General features: G+C 40.6%; 1 protein-coding gene across 1 annotated transcript in view; it reads right to left on the bottom strand.

Moving 5' to 3' along the window:
- Positions 1 to 23,063, bottom strand: part of dnah7 (dynein, axonemal, heavy chain 7) — a 69,665-nt gene that overhangs the window by 23,571 nt on the left and 23,031 nt on the right. Inside the window, exons 23-46 of the mRNA XM_041056353.1 lie at positions 22,869 to 23,037; positions 21,874 to 21,976; positions 20,975 to 21,102; positions 20,163 to 20,375; positions 19,499 to 19,597; positions 19,005 to 19,253; positions 17,711 to 17,860; positions 15,119 to 15,301; positions 13,061 to 13,237; positions 12,645 to 12,776; positions 10,585 to 10,806; positions 10,087 to 10,284; positions 7,729 to 7,884; positions 7,339 to 7,507; positions 6,337 to 6,463; positions 5,833 to 6,052; positions 4,962 to 5,588; positions 4,383 to 4,628; positions 3,657 to 3,886; positions 3,118 to 3,448; positions 2,671 to 3,017; positions 2,015 to 2,195; positions 1,495 to 1,680; positions 734 to 897 (exon numbers count right to left, since the gene is read on the bottom strand). Coding sequence (XP_040912287.1) covers positions 734 to 897; positions 1,495 to 1,680; positions 2,015 to 2,195; positions 2,671 to 3,017; positions 3,118 to 3,448; positions 3,657 to 3,886; positions 4,383 to 4,628; positions 4,962 to 5,588; positions 5,833 to 6,052; positions 6,337 to 6,463; positions 7,339 to 7,507; positions 7,729 to 7,884; positions 10,087 to 10,284; positions 10,585 to 10,806; positions 12,645 to 12,776; positions 13,061 to 13,237; positions 15,119 to 15,301; positions 17,711 to 17,860; positions 19,005 to 19,253; positions 19,499 to 19,597; positions 20,163 to 20,375; positions 20,975 to 21,102; positions 21,874 to 21,976; positions 22,869 to 23,037 — 5,007 coding nt within the window. The remainder of the gene's footprint in view (positions 1 to 733; positions 898 to 1,494; positions 1,681 to 2,014; positions 2,196 to 2,670; positions 3,018 to 3,117; positions 3,449 to 3,656; positions 3,887 to 4,382; positions 4,629 to 4,961; positions 5,589 to 5,832; positions 6,053 to 6,336; positions 6,464 to 7,338; positions 7,508 to 7,728; positions 7,885 to 10,086; positions 10,285 to 10,584; positions 10,807 to 12,644; positions 12,777 to 13,060; positions 13,238 to 15,118; positions 15,302 to 17,710; positions 17,861 to 19,004; positions 19,254 to 19,498; positions 19,598 to 20,162; positions 20,376 to 20,974; positions 21,103 to 21,873; positions 21,977 to 22,868; positions 23,038 to 23,063) is intronic.

The raw sequence follows: 23,063 nt of genomic DNA, 5'->3' as shown, positions 1-23,063 counted from the left end.
TTGGGGGGTTTTTCCCGCACCTTAAGGTTCATTCAGACAATGTCACACGGGCTTCTAAGATAGACTGATTGGTAATGGGCAGTCTAATCTTGATTCTTTGTTAACTGAAACCCATTGTGATTCAGGTCTATCAGCTTTGAAAAATACATGATTGCGTGTTAAAACATGGACACTGCATATGGAACTTGTTCCATCTGCACAGTGAGAAAGTTAAAAATGAAGCAGAATGAAAAATGGTTTTGTAGCCAGCAATTTCAATGAAGATATTCATGCTCACAGTAAGAAGAGGCCCTCTTTGTTTAAAAAAACAAAAAAAAAAAACAGATCATTTCTGTATTCCAGAAACAATCTTCAGGTATTCCAGCCTCCAAAGTGCTGCTTTTGTGAAAAGTGCATTTGAACTGCAGTTTTCTGTCAGGCTCATCATTTTGTGATTTTGAGGTGCTGTCCAATTCTTGTCCAGACATTTTTTTTTTTTTGCAACTCAAGTACAATTCTTTATGCACTGCACTATACAGCTTTATTGTGTAGGAATATATACATTTTCTAGTAAGACAGGCTGTTGGCAGATGCTCAACATTAAATAACTCAGATCAAGAGCAGCAGGTAGGTTGTGAGACACATCCACAGGAGGTGCATTTAACCCTTAATAATACATTGCTAATCAGTGAGAAAATACTAGTTCCTTTAGAGAGAATGCCATGTCAGAGTAAAGTTTGTCTTCAATACTCACGAGATTATGATACCGTTGTCTATGGAGAAGCTGTCTGATGGAAGACCAGCAATGGTCCATGCACAAATCTTTACTGGATCGCCCAGTGAGTTCATCAGAGACATGTTGGGAGAGCATGGGATCTCTTTACTCTTACAAAGAGTCATCCACTCCTCTGTCTGTTCCTGCACGCACAGACGTATTATTAAAAAAAAAAACAGTATGTATATCTACACAGTCACACTTACAGAAAGTGATTTCAAAGGGATTCAAATAAGCAAAACACACACAGAAATAAACACATTCTCACATGCAATCCTGCACTTGCATGATAAAAATAACTAATTCACTCTCCTCCTTTGTGTTTTTCAGCATCATAATGGCCCTGCATGTGACACAGTATAAAAGATGACATTTAAACACTGGCTTGGTCTTGGAAACATGTGAGGCTCAGAAGGAGGAAAAAGCCAAGTGCCTTGGAGGCTCCTCAGTATTTACTTTTCACCAAACTGCCAAAAAAAGCATTTGGCTTTTCTCGGCCTAAAACAGTGCTGGGATTTGTCTCGGTCATAGTGTCCTCAACAGAAACACATCATTAGCTTTACAATTAATGGCAATGTTAACTCAAAATAAAGCAGATATGTCCCAAAACATGTTAAAGAGTTTTTACATGCAATGTTGACAAAAGTGTTTGAACAAGGAGACTGATAATCTGGAAATCCCCTATTAAAATACTGTTCCTATCCACTTCTAAGTATATAGTATCTATTGCCTCAGCTTACCTGTCTGTAGCTGGAGGTGAAGGCTCCCAGGTAAGCCACTATGCCTGCTGAGATAAGGATGTCCCCGGTCAGGTTATTGTAGAGCTCTCCGAGATTGAAGGCCATTTCACTCCAGCGTGTTTTCTCTCCACCCAGGCCTCCAATCAGCTGCTCCGCTCGCTCAAGTTTCTTACTGCACAGATCCACCTGTGGGGCATAATCAAAAGAAGAAAGCAAAAATGTGTTGCACTGTTGTGGTCTGAATGCAGGCCATGCTAACCAGTGCAGGTTTGTGTATTTCGCTAACCACTGACTTGGGCTGGCTGTTTGGTCTATCAGTGGCCTCCTAATCAATTATCTTAGCCTGGTTGTTTCTCAGACTTTCATCTGAGACTGCAATTACACCTTTATCTCTGAAAAGCAGAAGTGCTATCTCAAGAAAAATAGTTCAGGATAAGCCACTTTACTTCAACAGTTGACAGCTATTACACAAAATTGACCAGTGTCTACAATCACACAAAGTGATATAAAAAGCACAAACCTGATTCTCCAGGTCAGCTTTCTTGTTTTTATTTGCATCCAGTGTTTCCTGAAGCTTTGTGAGTTTATCCTGGACTTCTTTGAGGGCAGCCTGCTTTTTTCGCAGGCTCTCCATGGCCACGCTCAGCTCCCCCTCAGCCTGTGCCAGCTTCTCCTTCTTCGGAGCCACAACCTTGGCTACTCTGAAGGACACATGAAGCATTCTTGAATTGGTGTGAACCAGGGACGTGCTGGTTAACATGGTGTCAACATTGTGAAAACACTGTATGAAAATGGAAACCTTTTTTTCATCTATACACATAAAGGATAATATGATAAAAAGTGTATGACTCTGCTGATTTATCTGAGACAGTGAAATTTTGTCAGCCAAAACACAGACTTAAGCTTCTATAAATTACAGTAGCATTTAAGATTGTCAGAACAATAATGATGAACATTTCCCTTAAAATTACTTGCATCTTGGATTTGGCTTGTTACATGAATCACTTTGAACCTGGCACATGCATTGTACACCAGCACCCGGAAAATGATTATTCCTTGGAAGTTACCAATAACCAAGCTTCATGTTAATCACTAAGACAGATGAAAGCGCTCCCAAGCCTTGCAAATATGCATCAATTTTCATAACTGAGAACACAGAAGGAGAACATTACTTACTTGTCATACTTGTCCATGGCACAGACCCATTTACACATGCCTTCGGCTGCAGTGGACGCAGTTCGAATCTTCTCTGGTACAAAGTCTGGATTAGTAATGTACTTGTTACGGATGATAGCGATGAGATTTGGTGGGATGTTGTCCTTGTCGTACTCGTGGAGGCTCTGGAGAAATCTCATGTCTCCCAGAAGCTTTTTGGCTGGGCCCCAAAAATCCTCCACTTTTTTACCGGAGCCTGAGGGGTCTGGCACACGATCTGGCTTGATGCCTTTAAGAATGCAGATTGCCTCCATCACCAACTTGACAGCTGTGGGTGGGCTTTTCATGGACTTCACCACTGTGATATCCTGCAGATTTAAAGAACCACATCATTAGATTTTCCCCCATTCGCTTTTCTATTCCAGCACAAATGGCCTTTGAGTGAAAAAAACATATTTCTCCTTTTACCTGTGTGGTGAGAGTATTCAGCGCAGCCAGGGCTGACTCCAGGATAGGCATGGCTTCAGCCAGGTCAGCGTCACACTCATCCTTGATGGCCTTGGCAGCCATGGCTTGTTCGTTGGCCGTGGCCTCATCCACTTTCACCACCTTTTCTGTCTCAGCCACCTCCACAGACTCATGCTCAATCACCACCATCATCTCATCTACCTCTTTGCTGGCCACAAGCAGCTGTGGCTGTAGAGCCTCCAGTTCAACTTGCATGGTCGCCACCTGGTCTGCTGCTGACTCTAGTTTCTCAAGGCCCACCTCATAGCGACGTTTCAGCTTCATCACCTCACTGAGCAGAGGACAGAAAGAGATGAGGAAGATATTTGATCAAGTTTTCAGTTCAAGTCCTTCATGGCTACAAGAAACTTGACTGAAAATCTTTTTTTTTTATGTGATGTACCATCTGAAGTAACAAAACATCAATTAACAGTTGTATATATGCAGTATGCTTATGCAATGACAATAAAGATTTATCTTATTTTGAATCTTGATCTTACGCTCTTTTTGTCTTCAACAGGGCTTTGAAGGTGGAAATGAGCTCCAGGTATGAGGTTGGTGTGACGTAATTGTGGCGCTGCAACTCAGCCAAAAAGCGGACTGACAGATCGATAGTTGAGGTGTGGAAACTCTTGCACATGTTGATGCAGCCTTCTCGGGATTTATCTGTCATCTCAACATCTTCCAGGAAGCGGCAGGCAACTGCTTGCAGGGCATCCTCGGGCCAGGTCTGCCAAGGACGGAAATATAAGTATACAATGTTACTTTACTTTCTCCTATGGTTTTCTGGTTGTGTCAGCCCAAATCTATATTTGGGCTACTCAATATACACTATAGCCCATAAAGTTGGAATAAAACATATTTTACCTCTTCTCATGAAATGATTGTGACAATGTGATTTATTCTTGATAGATAAAATGTATATGTTCTCAAAACTTTGTGTATAAATCGGAATAAAAAGGGGAATGTGTCTGAAAACAAAATTATTCCAACTTTATGGGCAACAGTGTATAATTGGGCTGTGATCTGTCATACCTTATGTTTAAGGCTGAAGTAAAAAAAAAAAACAAACTGTGCATATTTTTGTCTGGCATACCCCCCTCCCCCATGATGAGGCATTAACATTCTTGCATTATATATCATCTCTGTCTTTTGATTAACTACCTGAAGCATCATGCGGTGCAACCAACAGTGCAACCAAACTTCTGCAACATATGTACACACACCTGGAACCAGTTAATAGTGCAGCAGTTAATGAGGGCAGGGAAACGTCTCAAGCGGTTCCTAAAGGCGTCTCCGATGGGACTCATGGCCAACACCACATGCAGCTGTGTGCGACAGCGCTCGACAAACATGTTAAAAAGGGACAAGGGGCTTCCGTCCGTCTGCTTGTCACGGTCACGCTGCCGGTCCAGAACACGCATTTGCTCACAGATTTCCTGCTTCTCGTCAACTGCAAACAGGTTAGGCACCTGGAAATAACCAAAAGATAACAGAGTGGTCCACAATTTGGTACTGGCTTTGTTAAATAGATCCCCTTTGCACCATTTCTGTCTGTGTCATGATCTGTCTATCCACTTCCATTTGTTTAACCATATATTCATCATCCATTCATCCATCTCTCAGTCTATCCACACATCCATCCATCTAACCACCATTTTCTCCAGCCATACTCCTTTCTAGCCAATCATCCAAACCTTTATTCATTGACCAATCTTCCCATCAACTTGTAAATGTTATCTATACTTCAACTGATTCATCAATCTGTCCATATTTTTTTCTGCATCCCCTCTCACCCACTTTACCTCACCAGTGTTGAGCAGGTTGCCGATGTCCTCGAGAAATGATTCCATTTTGATTTGTGTGTCTGTGAAAAGGAAGACGCCATGGGCGTCACCCTGAGTGGACTTCCTCATTATTAGCTTCAGGTCATCATGCCATTCAGTGGTTCCATAAGTTTTAGAGATCTCCACCTGGAAAAGTTCTGCCTCTGCCATATAGGCAGCCAAACGGGTGAGAGACTGACGCCCGCTCCCACCCACACCCACCAGCAGGGCGTGCCCACTTGGCTGCTTGAGGATGCGGGAAATGCGGCACACATGCTCAATGGCAAAACGAAAGAGCACCAGATTCATAGGTGCCTTGCTGATGTTATTGAACTCCTCCAGATGAGACTCCACCACCTGTCGGAGTTCGTCAAGGTTGTGCACCTCGCGGTAGTTGCGGTCCTCACCCTTAGGGTCATGGAAGTCGCAAAACATAAGGCTGCGCAGGTCGTCCTCAGTGACCTTTCCATCATGGTCCTGGTCCAGGTGTTGGAAGAGCTGATGGAAGTTTTCCTTCATGTGACTCTGAGACACCTCCTGTAAATGGTTTATGAGCCATGATCGATCTGTGTCGTGGACCAGTCGATCGTAGTATACCCTCAGCACCTGGGGATCAATAAGAAAGAGTGAGTATGGGAGACAAAGAGAGACACAAATATAGAGAGATGGCACCACAGTCGGGAGATTGCTGAGAAATGTATATATTAATGAAACAAACAAGACAGGGTCTATATTATAATATATTTCTACTTTCTGTGTTTTCAAGATATTTCTATTTTATCTACAGTTTAAGTTACTTTGGTTTTGTAGCTCTGAGATATTTTCTACTGTCTGTTGTGTACAACATTACCTCATGCACCCAGAGCCGTTTGATGACAGATGGTTCATCTGCAGTCTCTGGCCGTGACAGGCAGATGCCCTGGATGACCCGAGAGACGTCGCGCAGATTGAACAAGTAATGGGACTTTGTGGGGGTTGGTAGCAGGTTCTTGGTAGCCTCTTGGTACACTGACATGGTGCTATTAACGATCTGAGCGGTCAGAGCTGCAAATGGCTTGGGGAAAGCAAACCTGTAGATGAAATGGTTGATTCATTGTTCAGATCCCACTCACAGTGTTTTCTACTGTTTAGTTACACATATACTAACATATAACATATATATAATCTAACTGTAACACTGAAATTGAAATATGTAGCTAATAAAAGACCAAACAGCATCGTATGTGCTGCAGAGAAGCTCAATTGATTATAATGTATGTAGAGGTTTGGATATGAACATTCCTAAACATATAGTATGCACACAGTCTGTGTGAAGTTGGAAAAAGCAACACAGCTACATATTCTGTGTAATCACCGTATGGTGAAATGCCAGTCTGTGATCCTGGAGAAGATTGTATTCATTGTCTTCTCATCAAAATCATCAATGGTAATCATGTTGAAGTGGCGCAAGTAACGAGGTGTGACAGGGTTACGCCCTCCACCTAAAGAACAAGCAGAACAAAAAAAAAGAAAAAAATCTCATCTTGATCATAGATAACAATTCCGATGTTTAAAATGAGTGGTCCTGGCACTTTTTAATGAATTAAAAGATGACTGAACAACCATGTTTTTTGTCAGAGATGACATACTACATATTGATCACACGCTCTAAGTGATGTAATAATATTTAACAGGTAACCTCATTCTGCATTTGCACATATTTTTCTATACCCGCAGTACATTGCAAGGCTGCATTGCATGAACTCTTCATGATTTGAAAGGTAAATGCAGTGAATAAAAGCAAGGTTTTCTGTGTTTACTTATTGTGAGGTCCACGATGCAGTTATGTTTGTGTTACTAATTTGGATTTGGACAATGGGATATAGCACTTCCCTCAATCTGAGACACAGGTTTACATTGACACGTACATTGATAGTTTATTGTTGCCAACTAAAACCATAAACATGATGTTATACACCAGGATAAAATTAGCTCCTCCAGTAAAGCTGTCAGCACAGGCATCTGCAGCAAATACTGGAGCTGTGAGAGCACCTGAGAGTGGCACCCACCCTCGATCTCTTGCAGCTGTCGCTGCCAGCTGCCTCAGTGGACAGAGGTGCTTTCATGCTTACACAGGCAGTTGTAGTGGAGGTAGAAGTGGTAAACATTTTCTATTTGTAAGCACCTTAGGGCAGTGAGGAGCTCCACAAGACAGCCGGTAGTGCATTGTGACACTGTCTTGACAGCACTTGAGCAGCAGTTAAGAGCCAGAAAAGAAACTCAATTTTTTTCAGCCAATCTTGGGCTTTTACACACTTTCACTGATGTAGCAATGGTGCTTCTAATGAATTTTAGGCCTGTAGAAGCTGCTACTCACCAGGCGGTCCCATAGCACATATGATCTGGATATCCACCAGATTGATCATGGAACAGTCCTTCATGTCATACCAGTTCCAATGGTCCAGCCACTGTCGCAACAGCTCCACAGGGGGCTGGGCACCATAAACCTCTCTGGCTGGCATGTTCACATCATCCACAAATACCACCTGATAAGATATAACATTATTATACTTGACATTAGATTTCTGTTTAGAAATACCCTTTTCATAGACGGATATCAAAATAAAATGATACTTGTTATAGAGGGCTGCAAATATTTAGATCTGCAGCATTTTAGTGATTCACTTCAACGAGAACAGTGTAAACTGAAAAACAAACAAATCAGACCAGCATTAAACATCATATGAACATGATAAAGAGGATGTACCATTTTCTTCCCCAGTGCAGGACCGAACACTCCTTTGCGCCGCTTATCTAGTTTGGACATGATAATGTTTTGGGTCTGGGCAGCTGTAGTCTGAGCTGAAAAGTTGATAAACAATGGGCTGTACACATCCTTCTGCAGCTGATTCAACAGGAAGTCCTGGGTACGAGATATTTGAAATAAGAGCACAGATCATCAAATCTCATAGCATGGAAGCATATCATGTATTATAACCATGAATAGATATACATGTGCAAAATGGAGACACAATGCAAAAACAGAAGATACCAGGTACTTAATTCAACAAATAAATGTAATCAAGGTAATGACTTGGTTGATAACAGCTTGAGAAAAAGAACATGTTCATTTGATAGAAATGTTGAAAAAGTATTTTACCCTCTGTTCTGAATCAGTATGTCAAAGATACATTGTACAGGTAGAGCACACATAAAATGATCATTTCCAATTTGACTAGAATAAACTTTATAATCTAATTAAATGTATTTCATCATATAAAAAATGGACTGAAATGAAGTAGGAAATGAGTTGCCCTCTGAGGACATGTTCTAAAGTGATGTTTTGCTGGTCAAAAGGGTAAAAATCAATGGATTTTAGATTCTGCATGAAGGTTTGCAAAGGCTGAAAGAGGCTTTTACAAAAGGTCATTTCGAAAAAATGGCCTTCTCTCTTTGTATGAACAGAGAACACAGAGCAGAGAACACAGCCATGAATGATCTGATGTACTTAATTAGGGTATTATCTATTTTTATGGTACTTTTATTATGTACCATGTGTGTTCAGAGCACATGCTCTGGCTTCCCCTTTGTATATGTGTATAAGCATGCACACAATGCTTACACACACACACACTTGTGAAATCATGTGAGTAATGAGCTGTATAATTGAAGTGGACTTGTGGTGTTAATGGTTGCACGATGCAGCCAAGGTGCATCATCATCCTCTTGTCTAAATTATAAACCAGTAGCACAGCTTGTCTCTGTCTCACTTCAGGTAGGTGATGGAGCCTTGTGTACATTGGTCTGATGGCACTGGTGCCGGCACAGTGCCAGTCATATTCTTATGCTCTGAGTGCTGGTGCTCCTGCTAGATCTGGAATTCAGTCTGGGTCTGGTGGTTGCAGCATGGGACAGAGCTTTTCCACCACACAGACAGGCAGGAAGCATAGAACCAGGCAGGCTCCCCAATGAGATGATCTCTATTCACCCCAGAGTCTCAAGTTTGAGCACACTAATGGATGAACTAATGAAGGAAAGGGAAGGAAGGGGGATTAGTCCTTGATATAAATAGCCGAGCGTCTGCTCAGAGACACTCAGTATTTCTCCAAGGTGGCCGTTTCGCACCTGGTGCCTGTAGTTGTGTTGCTTCCAAATGATTTGTGTGTTCAGAGCATTTACTCCAGTTTCCTAAGACTGGGGCTGTACTGTTTAGAAATGAATGCTCACTCATCCTATGGAATGATGTTATTTGGTAGCACAGGCAGTGTTTTTCTGCATATGATAACAATAATTTCTGCTACTAAAAAATGCAAGTCCAATCCCCAGTTCCCCAGCAGCACAGAGGCGAGAAACAGAAACAGAGACAAAACACAGCCAAAAAAAGAAAATACAGAAAAATAATTAGAATAATGTAATACACAGCGTATGGGCCCATGCTGAATCCATATCTATTAAATCAGTGTGTCTACAGGTATCAGAAATTCAGTGAACTACTTTTTAAGAATTTTTTACTGCCAATTTAACCTACATTTAAGACTATTTTAAAACGAGTGAACTGGAGAAACGTTTCAGTGTACTACCTGTATTTCATGGTAAATAAAGTATGTTAAAGCAGGCTGGTTTAGTTCATGCTTCTTAAAGGTATCCTGTGGAATCTTTAACCAGCTGTAGGACAATGGGGCAATGTTTTAATGAATGGTTCCCAGTTTTGTTTGTATCTTGCTCATGTGCATTGGTATGTGTGTCCACAGGCATGCAGGTGGAGAGATTCACATTCCTGCCAATGGTTTCCTGCTATTCCACTCATCACAGCTGATAATGCCAAGAAACATAGCAATGTTCTGGCAAAGGCAGGAAGAAGAAGAAGAAGAAGACTGCTTGCTAGCAACAATATATGTATGTATATATTCATGTTGCTTTGTCATCACTTCACTAGAAGTTAAGTAACTATGGCTGATAAAATCTGATTTCTGGCAAAATAAAGCCTCTTTCCCTCTTTCTATATTTCTGCTGCACATGATACTTACTGTTCCCATATCATTTTTACCTTATATTCCTTTCTGTTTCAGTGCTTGGTGCTTTCCAAACAGTATGCTAATGAAATAATACATAGCAGACAACTCACTGTAATGTAGACACTCTTGCCAGTACCAGTGGGACCGATGAAAATAGTGGGCTTCTGGTGGGTGACAAGGAGCTCCATCAGTGCCATGTAGCGTACAGTGTTCTCAGTGGGCACAATAATCTCGTTGAACTGCATGTCTTTGCATATGGGGGGAGTAGTCTTTAGCTCATCTGTCCACAGCTCCCACCTGCCCAGACCCTGAAGAGAAAAAAAAATGTTAGAGAAAAGGGCCATTGTACTCCCACTGAAGCAAGTCCTCAAGTGCTTCATCTAGGGGATGCTCTCCCTTGTGCTTGTGATCAGTTATTGTGATAGTGATGATGAAAACAAAATTACTGTATGTAGTCTTTACTGTGTGAGAGAGACATATAGTTTTTGTCCAATTCTTAAATCAGAATAATGTAAGGGAACAACTAAAAGTTCCCCTCATTTTCCCATAAGGAGCTCATTAAGAAAGCTAAGTGCTCTCAGCTGCACAGTTATCAGTAACAGACCTACCTCCTTAATGAAGCGATACTGGTAGACTGTTCCCTCAGTGGGCAGGGGGACTGTCAGCTGTTTAGGTGGAGCCACGACAGTGGCCAGAATTCCGTGGCAGGCCTGAGTCTCCTCACTTAGAGGACCGTTCAGTACTTCCCTTACCACAGCATCAAACTTGACCCGGCCTGAATCATCACAGCTGGCACCCACTGACCACACCAGGCAGAACACAAAAATGCCCTTTGGAAAAGGAAAGGACAAGAAGTCAATGCTTTTAGCAGTTCAATCATATTCATTTGTGTATACAATGTGTGTCAACCGGTCCATAAAGCAAAAAAAAAAAAAAAACATAAATAAATAAAATGTCCATCTCTGATAGTTAACGTAGAATTTTAAATTTTATTGAAGTACACGTAGTACACGTATGGACCTTACAAATAACAAACAAAAACAAACAAAACATTTATTTTCAAGATGGTGTTTGTACAGCGAAAAATGTAAATACTAGCTCATTCACAGACAAGGTAAATAGATTCCAACACACTGTATCAAAGGCCAAACATAAAAAAAATCCCTGTGCACAGATAGTTTGCAATTATCCAAATGATTAAAATGTACAGCTACCATGTAAATGTCTGGACCAGTGTACAGATTATTTTATGAGACAAATACCAGAATCCTCAGAGAAGAGAAGTCTTTGTTGGAAAAAACAGCAGGAATACCATAGGAATTGGAAATGAGGCTTAGCAGCCTCACGATAGCTCCTGCTGTTAAAAGGCTGATTAATTCAACACTTTGATAATGACTGGCTGAGAAACATGGGGAGAAGGTTGAAAGGCATTCATCAGTGCAGTGTGCCACAGGGGGATAATAGCAGTGCTTTCAAAAGACATGATTCAGAGACAAAAAAAAGAAAAAAAAAATCAATTGGAACTCATACAGGGGGCAGAAGAAAGGGCTCATCTGCTAAAACTTTTCCACTCTCTCAGTGGGCTTGTGTGGAGGCAGACCTGATTAGGATAGCATATTTAAAAGGGAAAAGACAGGTATAAGCTATACTACTGTCATTTGGTAAAATAAGAAGGTTTTGAATGTACCAGAAGTGCTAAAGCCAATGTTACATTCTCTCTTCAGTTTATAGCTAGCAGTCTGAATTAAGATGAAAATAACTCAATCAAGCTACAGATGATAGGAAGGAATGTATCCAGTCGTCAAATTGCAGTACTTCAGACCATAGTTTGAAATTGTTATTTTTCTATTTAAAGAAATAGAAAGCGTACCCTTCATAACATTAGGATAAACTGGTGTCACTGGTCTGTCAGAATTCTTTCCTAAAAGTTTTAAAGCCACCGGGGGCTCAGGCATCAGGATTTCCCTGCTGATCTGCAGTATATCTGGCTTCGTTGTCTCTTGTCAGTCTCTATCATGATACAACGCTGTCACTGACATCTTCTGTTTTCTTGTGCCCTTCAGCCTGGCAAACCAATAATTTTAACCACTGAGTGCAGTTTCTCCCTTTAAGTAGGCCTTTTTTCTTGTTTTATTTCTTCACGGGCTTGAAACAGCAATGCAAAGCAAATAAACACTTGACAGTGCCAGTGCAATTTTTTGTAAGACATATTCTCATTCTGTATTCTCTATTCTGTCTGTAATCTGTTTATTCTGATTCAAAGCGGCATGAAAATGTTTGGCTAGTTTGTTTTATTTTTTTCACTGCAATGTTATTCAGAGTACAAACGACAGATTACTTACTCTTCCTCTTATGCAGGCACAGAACACACATGCATGGTCAGCTGCAGTGTTTTCAAGTGCAACTTTTTAACAGAACATAATGAAATGTGGAGCGATGTATCAGTCAGTCTTGGATGTCTGTTTAGTCTTTTTTCTTTTTTTTTACTTTAGCAAGAAGGTTATATGTTGCATCATGCAAGTATATATTTAACACTTATGAAACACTAATGACACAGAGTGTGCAAGAGTGTGAAATAACTACTGCATGTGATAAATTGTAATAATAATAATAATAACAATAATCAATAGCAGTAGTAGCAGTAGTAATAGTGAGCTTGGACACAAACCTCCAACCAGGAGCAAATATCTTGTTCATTCATGGTCTTCATCTTTGCCTCATCATGAAACTCATCCATCATGCAGTCCATCAGATTCATTAGGGACTTGACTAGATTGGTGTCAGAGGTCGGGGACAGCTCCTGAAATCAAGTAAAAAGAGATAAAACACATCAAAATGTAAAAAGAACTGATGTCTGAATATACTACCCAGAACTCATTAAAAAGTTAGTATAGTTAATCAAACCAGTCAATCAAGAATCACTGGTGTGTGAAAATGAAAAACTAAAACTTTGCTTCTAAAACATGCAGGAAGGAATCCGTCTACATCAATGTGATATTTAAGCATTTTGGACTGTAAAAAGAGCATATTATTCATTTGCAAACCACTGCTGTATCAAAGTAGTTCCTGAGGATGGTTCAGTACCTTGGTGGCCTTTCGAACGAGCTGTAGGCAGGCTGGCAGTACGCGGTCGAAAAGGGCAGCGATGAGATCTTTGTGCATGGCATTGACTGTGGTTGGCAGGGTATTAAGCCAGGACAGCATAAGAGGCCGCCAGCCCAGCATATGGGGCTCCATGTAGATCATTCCACAGCGAGACACCTGCAGTAAACATATATCAAATCTGAAAACATACATCTATAACCGCAGTGTGTAACTAATCGATAATAGTTTATCAGAGTATCAGTCTTTATGCAGTACACTGAACATCTAAACTACTGAGAATAACTATCTGGCTAAGACCCAGAATTATAATAGGTTAACTATCAGAAAATGCAGCATAGTGTAGATAAGAATTCTCGTGGTCCTGTTGTGGTCCTGATTCGACTGGGCATTGTACTATTTACATTGAGTTTGTCCCTGTAGTTACATCATATCCTGCATCCTGAAAAATACTGTAACTTTGAGTTTGATGCACGTGACAAAGTGTCCGATGATTGTATTAAAGTCGCTTTCCAAAGAGTAGCTTTTAATGAGATCCCATAGCTCCAAGTCCCACGTAAGAAGTAGCTTCACAAAGGAGCACAGGTAAAATTAGAAGAAAAGATGAGCAGAGATGGGTCAGGACATTCAAGAAACACCTACTATACATACAGTTATGGTAAGAGAGAAAGGGGATAAGATTTAAAGATGAATAACTTCCATCGACAAAGACAGAAAGAGAGATCAACAGTGCACAGAAGGGACCATGAACAAAGGAGGTAGGATGTCGGGGTGGGGGGGTTGGGGTCACTGTGAGCACAAAAAATTTGATGCCTCTGCATTCAGCATGATGAAAGGAACAGATGCCAGGCTATAGAGAAAGATAGAAGTCTGTTTAATAAAAAAGTATAGTTGGGTAAGATGCATTTGAGGCACTGTATTCTCTCAAGGCATCTATGTATTGCAAGGACAAGCCTTTGTTACTGCCTCACAACTACAAATCATAAGGAATGGTACAATTAAAATATTTTTTTTTCACACCATCATATCTACACAAAGATTGTAGTTAATCTAAAAGGAATGGAAAGGTGTGTAACAACTGTCATCTCTTTGTAAAGTTTGACAACCGACATTATTTATTAAAAATTCGATGCAGGATATTTCTTTGAGCATGTCTGAAATGAGTGTAGCTGGTGAGGGATAGTATGACCCTGCCCTGCGTTATGCCTTCCTGGTAAAGGACTTGATCGGCTGCTAAAAAGAAGGAGCTGGTGCTACTGCAGGCTTAGCTCGTGACTGTCTACACCCTCCCCAGGCCAACAGTCGAGGCAGCAGAGATGATAACTGACCTGCAGAGTAAACTAGGCATCCCGAAAATCTGAGAAAATGGGACAAAACCCACAACAAAGTGCTGTATATCTATTGCCAACTTGAATGAAAAAGAGGAATGTGATTTCACTTGGTTGAGACATAAAGTCAAAGAGCGGTTACATAGCAACTGTACTAACAGACTTTTAACCAGAGTACCTCCTTGTAATTGTCTGAACATGACAGGGTTCTTTCAACCTATCTCACGCTTCAATAAAGATGAAACAAACTAAATTACGATCTGCAAATACTGATCCAAGGATTTAATAGTTAACACCAATAAATATCTTGTACAGTTGTTCCTTTTTTTGACAATTTCTACACTATTTTGGTAGATAACAGAAAATTAAAGCAGACAGCTGCAGGCCATGACCACTGAGATGAATAGCAGAGTGTGTGTACAATAAAGACAGGCATGAGGTGCACCAGAAATGAAAGCCTTTGTGTAACTGGGAGGATGATAAAATAATGTGGGATAGGGAGTTACGGACAATGTTACTCAAAATCTGGTCTGAACCGGTGCAGCACCACGTTACAGTATGAGAACTACAGTCTGTGTACAAAAAGGTGATGTTTTTAAGAGTACGCAATCAATCCTCAACAATATCACAATTGGAAACCGTCACTGCCAGAATATGGGACAGTGGGGTACATTGTGATGAAACCCTTAATCAAAGTAAAGGTGCTTCTCACCGTGGCTGGCGATGCCACCTCCAGGTCCATGGGCTCAAAGATGAGGCTCATTTGGGGGGACATCTGAATGATCTCACCGCTCATCAGACACAGTTTCTTGTTGTCATCGAGTACTGTGTTCATATTCTCGATCCACACGGCATCCACAGGACCGTCAAAGATAAGCCATTTTCTGTCGGCGCTCTGACAGACACGAGACAAGACTACTTACAATATTTAAATCACAATTAGTAGCACAATGACATTAGTATAAGTCAAAAGAAAGGTCACAAACAGTCACCAATGTTGCCCATAGTGGCGACCTCCTCGCTTATTTTTATTAACTGTAACTGAACCTAACTAACCCAACTAAATAAATTTGGGAGAGGGAGGCAAGTAAGGACGAAAAGACGCACAAACAGGTATACAGACAGAGAGTCAGGCAAATAGATAGACAAATAAACACCTCAATCTTTGAACTTGGTGAGGTTTTTTTACTTCAAGGAAAAATTAAACTAAAACTACCAGAAAGTTTAGAAGAAGAGCTTAAAAGTGCTTAGAAAGTTGCATTCTACATAGGGTTTATAAAGACTGCCTAATCATACAGCACATACTGCATTTACTTCTTCCTCCTCACAGAAATCCCTGTGCATACTTTCAAGGTCACCACAAAACTCATGTGCATTATAATCTAAGCGAAGGATGTTTGCTAAATGAATAAAATTAACACCTACACTGTCATAATAGAGGTTGACAACAAGCGTCAATTCTCCAGTTAAATGGGCTGGCAAGAGCTGTGCTTTAAATTGATTTGTTGTAATATAAACAAATGGATATGCCTGGGCTGGGGCCATCTGGTGCTTGAGAGGGAAGTGAGTATGCTGTAATGTAATGATCTGACAGCAAGCGTTGGCAATGAAAAAATGGCATTGTGTATGCAGAGAGTTTAATGCACTACACTGCTGCTTACTCCAGATTAGCACACGAGAAATTAGTTTAGGAAAATACGATGCAGAAAAAAAAGGAACAAAACAAAGAAAGACTTTTGCCCAGAGAAGAAAATGACTTCTTTGAAACTGAATTAAGACAAGGCTTGTTCTCGCTTTCTATTTTCATTGCATCGGTATGTACTGCCTCAGCTGTCATAAACACTCCTCGCACTTCTTATTCATAGAAAAAAAAAAAAAACAATTTGTAAAATGACAACTTTATATATAGAGACAATTTTTAAAATGACAAGTTCATTTGGGAACAATCTGAGAATAGGGCAAACAAATGATTTCCCATTATGACATGCCTCCACCGCAATCTGTAAATTGTCTGCTGTGTGTCTACTGTGTGTGGTTGTATATGCACATAAAGGAAAGAGAGGTATTATCAAAATTTAACGAGACAGCAAAATGTTTTGGTTTTTTTTACCCTGTCATTGCAGCTTGTCTTTCTACCAGCTAGCAATTAATTGGAATGTCATAACTATTGTACAATGATCCATCCTAAGCTTGTAAATTAGGACTAAATTAAAATGGAGATGACGATGCTTCTCAGGCCCAACTTCTTGCTGCAGTGATGCCTATAGTGTAAAACATATAAATAAGCTGCACCTTTGGTTACACCCTAATGTACCACAAGTGCAACATGTTTTAAGGTTTTAACCTACAGCAGCAACTACTCTAGGCGATTCAGTTCTAAATTACAAAATTATGGAGGTCTACTGTTGTCTGCCTAAAAAGAGGGTTGCCAGGATATCTGTGAACAGACATTCAGACAAGGTCACATTAGTTACCAGCACATGGTACAACAAAAATACTATTTGCTTTAACTGGTGACACAAAATTGCTTCAAATGCCCATAGAGATAGCACTGGTTTCAATGTCTAAAACTTCTACTACTGTACTGGTACTTCAGCTGGATAACAAGTAAACCAAGCATTCAGAGCTTGGTTTACTATCACAACCTCAAACACACACACAAAAAAAATAATGACAACAAATACCTCCACTAGATCCTGAAATTAACTGAAACATTCCTGTACATTAGGTCTAGGATTAAATTCGCCTTCCTTGAAAAAATGTTGCAAAATAGAGAGAGCACTTGTTTAACATTTTAAATAAAGAGACATTATTTTGTCCAATTAAACAACTTAATCAGTGTCTCCAGGACTGAGAAAAACTCAGGTCAAAGTCAACAGTGTAAGATATAATTGTCAATATACAGTACACAGTATTAAGCACACAGAGAAACGTGGGAGGTGTTACATCTCCTCTGCTAAATTTGCTGTATATCAGGGTTTGGGCAAGATTAAATGTTATATGAATACGTAAACTTTACCGCATAGGCTATGACAAAATGGACGAACAGTATGAGATTGTTTTTGATTTCAAGTGTTCAAAATCTCCAAATGTAAATGTGTGACTGACAATGCACATGTCAGGGTCCTACATGTGAACATGTTCATCTGTATGAGGGTCTGAAGGAACATGTTGCTGAATTAACATCCTGCTTAGACAATACTGTGAGTTTGTTTGCTTATTTGATTGGTTGTGTCTGAACTAAAATGTGTTTAAACTGCTGTACTCTACAGGGGTTCACCAAAATAACGGGCAGCCATTTTACCTGGGAGGAAGCAAAGGTTTTGTAGCTGACGGCAAGGATGCCATCGGACCACTCGTGAGAGACGGGGTCGAACTGGCCGTACAGCTGGCCCATGGTGATGGATTTGGGGTTGATAACTGTGAACTGTACCTGGTTCTCATCCATGAGACCCTAGACAATCAATCACATACATACACAAAAAGATAATACACATAGAGATATTATAAACTCAAGAGAAAAGGACACATAGAACAATTCAAAACAGATACAGTGTGTACATACACGCACACATATACTGTATGTAGATATATACAAGAATTTTTTACTTCACAGGTTAGTGTTTTTCTCTTAAAAAGACAGCAAAAACGATGAAAAATGGGTTTGGATGAGCATGACAGCGACTTATTTGACTAACTTCTTGACTCATAAATTGCTTAGAAGATTATTGTCTGTATGACAGGACGTCTGCAAACTGAGGGAAAGAAGCAAAAACTGCGACAAAAGGCTTTTCAGACAAGGTGTCGCTTTGAGTTAAAAACAACGGGAGAGCGAACTGCTGACAAAAAAAACAAAAAGGAGTGAGAGAGGAGGGGCAGGTTGGACATGATCAGTGGATGTGCAGCGACAAGGATGACGATGATAAATGTGGCATTCCCAGGCGTTCCATCAGGAGGCCTTCATCTGTCTCCTTGGTGGGAGATGCCTCTCAGCCCTCTCAGCCATGTAAATACAACGAGCCAGTTCTGCTCTTCTTTGTGAGATCGATAACTACTAAACAAAGACTACAGCTCTGACAAATTGGATGGATGTGTTTACTTGAGACAAACATGTAGCTCAGATAAGCCTTGGATATTGATGCATATTTTTACTTGACATGAAGGTTTTGTATTTTTTTACAGATTGAATAAGTCCCAAGGACTCAGGAAACACCATCAAAATTCATAATAAAATATAATTTAAAAAATGCATGGTTAACAATCTGAATACATGGCTTTTTTTTTTCAAAATTTCTGGCAAATTGACAAGGTGAATACCTGACATGAACACAACAGATAAGTTGGACCTCAAGGACAACTACAGGAAAGCAACCAAGAAAACAAAGTGGTTCTAAGTAGCTATTGATCAAGACTTGATGTGCAATGTAAGAAACTAAGAAATATAGGCTGACATACAACTTGACATAGCATGCCACTTTTCTCAACTTCAGTTGCCATTATCTTAAATCACATCTTTATTTCTTAACTGTCAACAGATTAAGAGCACAGTGTCCGTGTGCTTTTCCAGCCTACTGCTAGGTTTAAATGGGACATCATACCTTCTCCCAGACGTCATGAAGAGCTGCTGCCAGCACACGGTAGGCATTGGTCTTTCCTCCAAAAGGCTCGCCAACTAGCATGAAACCGTGCCTCACTATCATCATCTCAAAGATCTGCAGGATTTTCTCAGCAAAGAAATCTGTGACTTGCAGGTTCATGAGTTGGCAGTTTTCCTCAATGGCCTCCAGCAGGATGCGGTAGTCTCGTTTTGGGATCTGGATCCCCGGGAAGAGGTCAGAGGTGATACCCTGAGATGGAAAGGTAAAGTCTTGGCTCACACATACACAGACAGGCTAAACATAATGTGCAGTGGAAACAAGTGTGCTCACCTGCTAAAACAAATTCAACAAATGACAGACACACTTATTCAGAAACTCAGAGTAAATGCCTATTCACCCCCCCCCCCAACACACACACACACACACACATATTCCAGTGAAGTCTTTAAATTGTCCTTATGCATCGTGGTAATCAGAGCTCCACTCTGTCGCACCTCAAACAGCTTCAGATCATGGGCCAGGAACTTGGGCAGATTGACATCAATAATGGATCTCAACAACAGGGTGTCTTCGTTCTCCTCTGGAAAAGAGAGCTACACCAAGGAGGAGGGAGGAGAAAATTAAAATATAAGATGAGAAAAGAAGAAAGAGAATGAGATGCATAAACAAATGTAGGATAAGTACAGATGAGAAGCAGCAGACAAGTTTCACTATAAAGTTTCTCTGTTCTACATGTAGCTGACAAACAACCATTCAATTCAACAAGAGTCAGTTGTCGTTGGGGGTCTAAATTACACCTCCAGATAGAACCTGGTGAAAAAAACAAAGTCACAAAGTGGAGGCATATCCTGTGTTCATAGCATATAAAAAAAAAAGGCTGGTCAAAAACAGTTTGTCATGTGGTGCTTTGAAAATATGCAGGTATGTGCCAATACTCAGATCCCTCACAGTGTTTGTAAGATCACTCCTTCAGAATAGATTTTGGGCAGAATAAAGGAATTTATAATTGTGCATACAATCCAAAAAGCATCACAGTCTTAACAGTATGTAACCCAACTCTACTTAAAACAAAGATTGGGGATGCAAACACGTTCATAGTGGCTGTATGGTTATAGTGCAGGAATTCCATCATATAAAAGTAATTCTGTTTTGAGATACCTTAAGGTTTCCAGCAGCAGTCAGCACAGACTTGACAGCTCTCATCCCGTAGTCGTAGTGGGGCTGTGAGGACAGCTGCTCCGAACAGAGTCGATAGGTGGCCACAATTTTCACCGACAGGGGCCGTGCAGTCACAAAGCCGCACGAGTAGAGCACAATCTCTGCAATCATTGCATAGTCCGGTACCATCATAGCCACAGTCCTGAACAAAGCCTGGTGTAAAGAGACGGTTGTGCTAAATGAAAACATGCTTTATGCTTAAAGACATTTAAAACTGAAGTAGTTCTGAAGTAATGATATTTTCTGTTGTTGTTTAAAGGGGCACTGTGTAAGAGCTGGCGAACTGTCAAATTCATAGTCCTAACAAATATCTGGCAGTATTTTACCAGAACGCTGTGGTGTCCACATAAGAAACAAGGAAATTCACTCCTTGAAGCAGCTAGAGCAGCAGCATCAATAGCTGAGCTTGAGGAAAGATTGGAGGAATGTTGCTGAGCGAGGATGGAGGCAACACAGGTTTAAAGCCTCTTGAGGTACAAAGTGGTATTAAGAGACGGGACGGGCTGGATCTAGCTGGTTAGCTGCCTTTGATATGACATCTAAACTGTTGTTTTAAAATAAAATATGTAAATATGGCTCCTTTTAGTTTGATCAGTAAAGTTTGGAGACAGGCATAAAACAGGCTTATGTTTAGAATTTATCTTTGTCATGAAACACATAATGCAGATTTTCCAACTATCATTCAAATTCCTCAATTATGCATTCCAAAAATCACAGCTGGACATTTAAAACAGCAAGAACTGATACTGTGCCTTTAGGTTGTCTGGTAGCTCAGAGCGTCCAGCGTAGCCAGGATTCATAGTAATGAACACAGCACAGGAGGGGTCCAGTTTAAGCTCTGTTCCTTCAAACATCAGCATCTCAGTATGGGTAGCAATTCCTGGGCACACAAACACAATTACAGTATGGTATGCATTTGCCTTACAGCTTTGTGCATTTTGACTCTGATGAAAACAGTTTTCCACATGCCCACTGCAGTTTTAAGCCGCTGCTTCTTTAGACACTTTCTGTAATGAGCACACCCTAAGGGATATTTCTGTTGATGCCATATCTGCCATGGCCGTGGCTATCAGAGTCATGTCATGGACCTGCACACACATCAATGCACATACAAATACACAAATGCACACCTTAACACTTACAGCCGTAGGCTGAGAGGCTTTCAAATTTCCCACATTAAAACCTACAGATCCCTAATTTGATTAAGAAAGCTTTATATATACAACACCCTTTATCCATGATTCAGATAAAGAAAAACTGCGGGTCTAAAAACAGCTGTGTGCAGCAGTTAGGTAACAGAAACCTATCAGCAGCTGCGGACTAAGAAAAATCTGTGTAACCCTTTGGCCCTTGCACCTTATGACACAAGTCATTCGATGCCCATAGCACACATGAGAGACTTTGTTGTGCTGCAGTGAACAAAGCTGTGCTTGAAGTCCTGCTGGTCAGCCTACAAAAATTGCCTCAGCTCCATGTTGCACTTCTTTGTAGTCTAAAGTTTCTGAAGATTTTTAACTAGTGAGAATGAGCCGAATTTGTTCCTGGCACACTGCCAGCTTATGCAAAGATCAAACAGGAAAAACACTGAATGAATTTTTTTGAATGTCAAAAAATAAATAAATAAATAAAATAAAATAGAACGAGCACAAACCTCTCTGTATGGTGAGAATCTGTTGAGCCACCACAGACAGCACCTCCAAGTCAATGCGGTTAAACTCATCAAAGCAGGCCCAAGCTCCGCAGGACAAAAGGCCCTGGTCACACATGTATGCACACACACACACACAAACATACACACATCAACACATACACATTGAACTCATCAAAACACATTTAAATTGCATGTACCAGCAGGTTTTGCCTGTGTATTTGAACGATTTCAGTATGGCAAGCGGGAGGACATTTTAGCTGGGTCTAAGCAATTTCGCTGTAAACAAAAAGGGGATTTTTTTTTCCGCAATCATTTAGTGTGGCTCTTGTGGCCTCCCTCGTTCAAGAAACATACATAACTGTAATCATATGACACTGATCAACTGCAGCAGTACTGGGTGGCAGTGAACATGGCTCCCTGAGAGAGCAATCACTGCAGTGCTATTTTTGAAAGGACAAATCTAAATATTCTACACTTCTTGCACCAGGAAATTATAGCAGGAGCAATGTACATGTGGGAATGACTGCATACATTTTCTTTGCTTAATGGTGGGTAAACCTGCACCTCCATGCTACATGGAGGACAGATTGTAGTGGTGTATAGACTGACATTTAAATGTTTGTATGCCATTCTGGGACAGGGGAAAATGAGGATGGAGGGGGTTATTACCCCTGTGTCACATTCTACTATCAGACTATTTGAAATGCTCATAGTTATGCTTGTTAGATGTTCCCTGGTTAGACATATCTGTCCAGCAACCTTTCATCAGAAAGAACAGGCAGCCTGTGGGGATATCTACTTCTAAATTTATTATCAGAAGAAAAGAATTCTTGAGTTCTTGGCTTCAGTTGTGTGTAGGAAAGAAGCCTTTTAGTGTTTATCAGTTAGGTTTTCACTGATATGTGTGTGTGGTTTCAATAGGTGAGTACGCTGTAAAAAGTCTGTCAGTGTTTAAATTCAAATTACAAGTGTAACTGGTAAGATAATTCACTCACTTTGAAGAATTTACCCAGTGCAATGTAGTCCAGTCCATCAGAGCAGTTGAAGACCACACACTGCTTGGCCACGGCTTTTGCCAAGTCTTTGGTTGTCTCTGTTTTTCCTGTGCCTGCTGGGCCCTCAGGGGCACCTCCCAAATGGAGGTGGAGGGCACCAAACAAAGTGCTGAAGGAGAATGAACAGACAGGACA

This window comes from Toxotes jaculatrix, chromosome 15 (genome assembly GCF_017976425.1).
Source record: "Toxotes jaculatrix isolate fToxJac2 chromosome 15, fToxJac2.pri, whole genome shotgun sequence".
Lineage (NCBI taxonomy): Eukaryota > Metazoa > Chordata > Actinopteri > Toxotidae > Toxotes > Toxotes jaculatrix.
This window is presented reverse-complemented; position numbering and strand designations above follow the sequence as displayed.